The sequence below is a fragment of the Nematolebias whitei genome, chromosome 5, assembly GCF_014905685.2.
Source record: "Nematolebias whitei isolate Nwh7 chromosome 5, NemWhi1, whole genome shotgun sequence".
NCBI lineage: Eukaryota > Metazoa > Chordata > Actinopteri > Cyprinodontiformes > Rivulidae > Nematolebias > Nematolebias whitei.
Window position 1 is genome coordinate 5,911,892 of NC_056502.1, and position 5,207 is coordinate 5,917,098.

The window sequence follows — 5,207 nt, forward strand, 5'->3', positions numbered from 1 at the left end:
ACAGAACCTCTCTGACCTACAGAACCTCACTGATCTACAGAACATCTCTGACCTACAGAACCTCACTGACCTACAGAACCTCACTGACCTACATAACCTCTCTGACCTACAGAACCTCACTGACCTACAGAACCTCACTGATCTACAGAACCTCTCTGACCTACAGAACCTCACTGATCTACAGAACATCTCTGACCTACAGAACCTCACTGATCTACAGAACCTCACTGACCTACAGAACCTCACTGACCTACAGAACCTCTCTGACCTACAGAACCTCACTGACCTGCACCAGGTGAGGTCAGTGAACAGGGCCAGGCTGATTCTGGCAGATCCTGATCATCCACTCCATGGTGAGTTCAGGCTGCTTCCTTCTGGACGCAGGTATCTGCTGCCCAGATGTTGGAGGAACAGACTGAAACACTCATTCATCCCTGTAGTGATCAGGCTTCTCAGCGAACGATGATTTCTGTTACTTTAATGTCTCGATGTCTCGTCTAGTACGGATGTTTGATATTTACCGACTGTGAAACAAATCGCCCCCCGGGGATAATAAAGATTCTTGAACTTGATGCGAGTCTGAAACACACCTGTTGGTGTTTAAAGGTTAGGTTTGGTTTTGATTGACATTTAGGGAATGAAAGTGATTCAGGAGCTTCCTGTGGAGTCATCCGACCGAGAGCTTCGACTGGTGAACCTCCCTCTGAACAACCGAGAGGAGGCGGGTGAGTGAGCAGGAGGAAAAACAAAGGTGTGGGTGCTGATGGTGATGACATCATCAGACATCATCCTGTGCATGGTTCGTGTTCCAGGCTGGAATCAAACAAACAAGACGAGACCAGAAGGTTCAGGTTCCCTGCTGGTTCCTGATTCAGAGTTGCTCCAACCAACGCTGCAGGTGCAGTCGGTGCTTTAACTCCACGAAACAAACCAAAACCCAACGAGCAACACAAACGGAACCACAGCTAATGAGCTCAGCGATCACAGAGACAAGACGAATCTGCAAGGACATGAAAACTGTTCAAAGACACCAAAATGATCGTACAGCTGTTCACACGACAACAAACGGCCGATCATTACGACGATAACTTCAATAAATAAATTTAAACCATAAAAACATTGAGAGGAAGCAACAGGAAGGAGATGATTGATTATCTGTTAGGTTAAACTTCTAATAATGATCACCATAAATATACAACTGACAAAAACATTCCCCCCAAAAAGTGACAAACTTTACAACGATGAGCCACAATAAATAAATAAACACACAAAAATAAAAAAAAACAGATGAAAAATGAAACAAAACCAAACAAGATGCAAAACCACAAAGTGAAACTAAAATGTTGCTTAAAAGATAAAAGTGGCAAAAAGCTAGCTAAAAGATAAAAGAACAAAATTTAACTAAAAGCTAAAAGTAAAAAAAAAAAAAAAAGTTTAAATGCTGAAAGTAGCAAAAGGCTAACTAAAAGCTAAAATTACCAAAAGGCTGACCAATACTTAAAAGTACCCAATAGGCTAACTAAAAGCTAAAAGTTCCAATTGGCTAACTAAAAGCTAAAAGTTCCAATTGGCTAACTAAAAGCTAAAAGTTCCAATTGGCTAACTAAAAGCTAAAAGTTCCATTTGGATAACTAAAAGCTAAAAGTTCCAATAGACTAACTAAAAGCTAAAAGTTCCAATAGGCTAACTAAAAGCTAAAAGTTCCATTTGGCTAACTAAAATCTAAAAGTAAAAAAAAAAAGTTTAAATCTAAGGCTGACTAAAAGCTAAAAGTAGCAAAATGTTAACTTAAAGCTAAAAGTAACAAAATGTTAACTAAAAGCCATAAGTAAAATAACAATCTAAAAGCTAAAAATAGCAATAGGCTAACTAAATACTAAAAGTAACAAACTGTTCATTAAAATCTAAAATTAGAAGAAGGCTGACCAAAAGTTAAAAGTTGGAAAAGCTAGCAATAAGCTATAAAGCTAAATGGCAGCAAAAAGCTAAAAGTAGAAAAATGTTGACTAAAAGCCAAAAGCAGCAAACGGCTATCTGCAGCTAAAAGTAGCAAATTGTTTGCTAAATGTTATAAAATTAAAAAAAAAGAAGATGGCTACAAGTGACGTAGCAGAAAAGTAGGTAAAAACCAAAAGTAGCTTAAGAAAACAAAGATCGAGCTCGTTTGTTGAGACAGATTTCAAATTAAACCGTTTCTGAAGAAACTGCAGAGAATAAAACGAGTAATCTCTTCAGTTTCACGAAGAAATGTTTGTAAATAAAGTTAAATATTTAGAAAAGTACAAAAGCAAAACAGCCAAAACTCAGCGCACTGTCTGTGAACAAGCCGAACGTTTTATTTATGAACAGCTAAAAAAACAAACGACGACAATAAATAAAAAAAACCCACCAAGTCTGCAGGAGGAGTCGACGTATAAAAAATAAAATCAGGGAAACAAAGGAGTGAATGCTGACTCAGCGTCTACACAACAAAAGAGAAAGTTCTGCCGCAGCGGGTCAGAACTCTACAAACGGGTCAGCTGGTCTCCGTCAGTCTCTGGTTGGTGCAGAACGCTGATGTTTTTCTAACTGTTTATCATTTTACATGTTCAGCCTTAAGTAGGGCAGCCATCATATCTAAACATGCATTCTGGGAATATTTCCTGAAAGCTTCAATAAAGTCCATGTAGCCTTCCACAAGATATTTTGCTAACAGAGACTTGATGTGGACACAAACATGCGGACCCTTCAGCGGTGAACGGGTCATATGGAAAAAGAAGAATCTTTAAATGAGTCCGTTTTTGTTTTTCTGTTTCAGGTTTATCAATGAAAACTTTGCGTTTGGGCCATTTTTGTTTATCGTAACAGAAACTGCTCGACGCGTTTCATGTTTGTGGAGATTAAAGTCTAAAGTTTGAATGTTCGGAGCAGATCTGTGCGTCAGGAGGCGAGGAGGGAAACAACCGTCCGAACGTTTTACGGATCCGTTTTTCTTCTCAAAACATTCGGCTCCTTCAGGACTTTCCTGCCGGGACTTGTGGTTTTTGTGCAATTTTTCCATTTTGAAATCTTTAGCTTTGTCGGCCATGTTTTCCTCATTGAAAATGGAGCTCTCTTCACGTCCTTCAGCTGTTTAAAACCTTCTGCTGCTCATTTCAGCTGCTGTTCTGGTTCAGCTCCTTTCTGCAAATTTGATTCAGCTACTTTTTGGATACGTTTCAGAAAATTAGAGCTTTTCTCTGCTATTATTATTTTTTGTTGCTAATTTCCAACTTTTTGTGATTCCTTCTAGTAATGTAAACTTTTTATGCTCCTTTCAGTCTCTTTCTGCTAAAAAAATATTTTTCAGCTACTTTTTTTTTCTCATTTCCCTTTTTTTTGTTGCTAATTTCAGACGTTTTGTAATCTATTCAGCCCATGTGCCTTTTTCAGCTTATTCTGCTCATTTCTCCACGTTTCAGCTGTTTTTTCTGCTGCTTTCAGCTCATGTTAGCTGTTCAAGTTTAGCTAACCTTTTAAAGATGAAACCTTTTCATTCACGCTGCATTACGCAGTTCATCCGGTTCTACGTGATGTTCTGAACAGAGATGGTTCTGTGGAGCTGAAGTGGGTCTCAGGTGTGTGTGGAGTCAAACAGGTGGCTGAAGGTTCTGAATGTCTGGTGGAACCATCTGTTCTGACCTCAGATATTTGTCGATTTAACCTCAACAGTTACAGTCGCAGCTCAGAGTGACTTTGTGTCTGCCTCCTGTTTAGGGTAAAAAAAAAACAAAAAAACACTTTCCCATCCTGAAACCACAGCTCCCAACGAGCTCAAGAAAAAAATTCTGTGACCCGTCTTTCCTGTTGCCATTGGGTTCCTGGGCCCGCTCTGCTGCACCGTCTCCACTTTCAGAGTGACATCACCGGAGTTTCCCCTCTGCAGAAGCAGCTGAGGAGGCATAAATACTGCGGGCCACCCGGCCCAACTCAGAACTGACACGGAGACACAGACGAGTCACTGAGACACGCAGAGCAAAGCATGATGGGATACGCAGCCGCAGAGGGCGACCTGGAGGCCGGCACTGAGCAGAGGAGCCGGGTTTCTGTGGAGCAGAAGAAGTCCTCCACGGGGTGGATGTGGAAGGTCCTGGGTGTCCTGGCTCTCCTGGTCCTGTGTGTTGCAGGGGTCCGGCTGTTTGTCTGGTTCTGGAGCGAACGGCCCGAGATCACACGGGTCCACTCAGAACCACCGGCAGCACCGAGATTCACGAACCCTGAGGAAAAAACAGGTGAATATCTAATATTACTTACTACTACTACTACTACTACTACAACTACTAACTACAACTACTAACTACAACTACTAACTATAACAACAACAACAAATAATGATAATAGTAATGATAATAATACATTTATTTAACACAAAAAATGTTAAACACGAGAATACTACAGTTAAATCACGCAGGTACTACGAGTAAACGCTACAGTTAAAATAAGGCAGATAAGACATTAATTTATGAAACCTTCCTGTTTTACTTCGTGTCTATTGAAATAATTCAAATATGAAATATGAAGTGTAATATTCTTTGATGTTCGTGGATAAAAAAATGTAGAAAAAATATTTAATCAAATATTTCTGGATGTTTTTGTCCTCAGGCTCTCACTCCACGCTGAAACAAATCCTCAGAAAAGCCAAAGCAGCGATTCATTTAGAAGGTGAGTCACCTTCAGGTGAACTTCCTCTCTCCTCTGTGTATCTAAAACTTCTCACCTTCAGCTTCTCACCTTCAGCTTCTCACCTTCAGCTTCTCACCTTCAGCTTCTCACCTGCAGCTTCTCACCTGCAGCTTCTCACCTGCAGCTTCTCACCTTCAGCTTCTCGTCTGCAGCTTCTCACCTGCAGCTTCTCACCTGCAGCTTCTCACCTTCAGCTTCTCACCTTCAGCTTCTCACCTGCAGCTTATCACCTGCAGCTTCTCACCTGCAGCTTCTCACCTGCAGCTTCACACCTGCAGCTTCACACCTGCAGCTTCTCACCTTCAGCTTCTCACCTTCAGCTTATCACCTGCAGCTTCTCACCTTCAGCTTCTCATCTGCAGCTTCTCACCTGCAACTTCTCACCTTCAGCTTCTCACCTTCAGCTTCTCACCTTCAGCTTATCACCTTCAGCTTCTCACCTGCAGCTTCTCACCTGCAGCTTCACACCTGCAACTTCTCACCTTCAGCTTCTCACCTTCAGCTTC

General features: G+C 41.2%; 1 protein-coding gene across 1 annotated transcript in view; it reads left to right on the forward strand.

Annotated features, from left to right (window-relative positions):
- The first annotated feature begins 4,000 nt into the window (after positions 1-4,000).
- The window catches only part of tnfb (tumor necrosis factor b (TNF superfamily, member 2)), a 2,292-nt gene continuing 1,085 nt past the window's right edge, over positions 4,001-5,207 (forward strand). Inside the window, exons 1-2 of the mRNA XM_037676732.1 lie at positions 4,001-4,250; positions 4,621-4,680. Coding sequence (XP_037532660.1) covers positions 4,001-4,250; positions 4,621-4,680 — 310 coding nt within the window. The remainder of the gene's footprint in view (positions 4,251-4,620; positions 4,681-5,207) is intronic.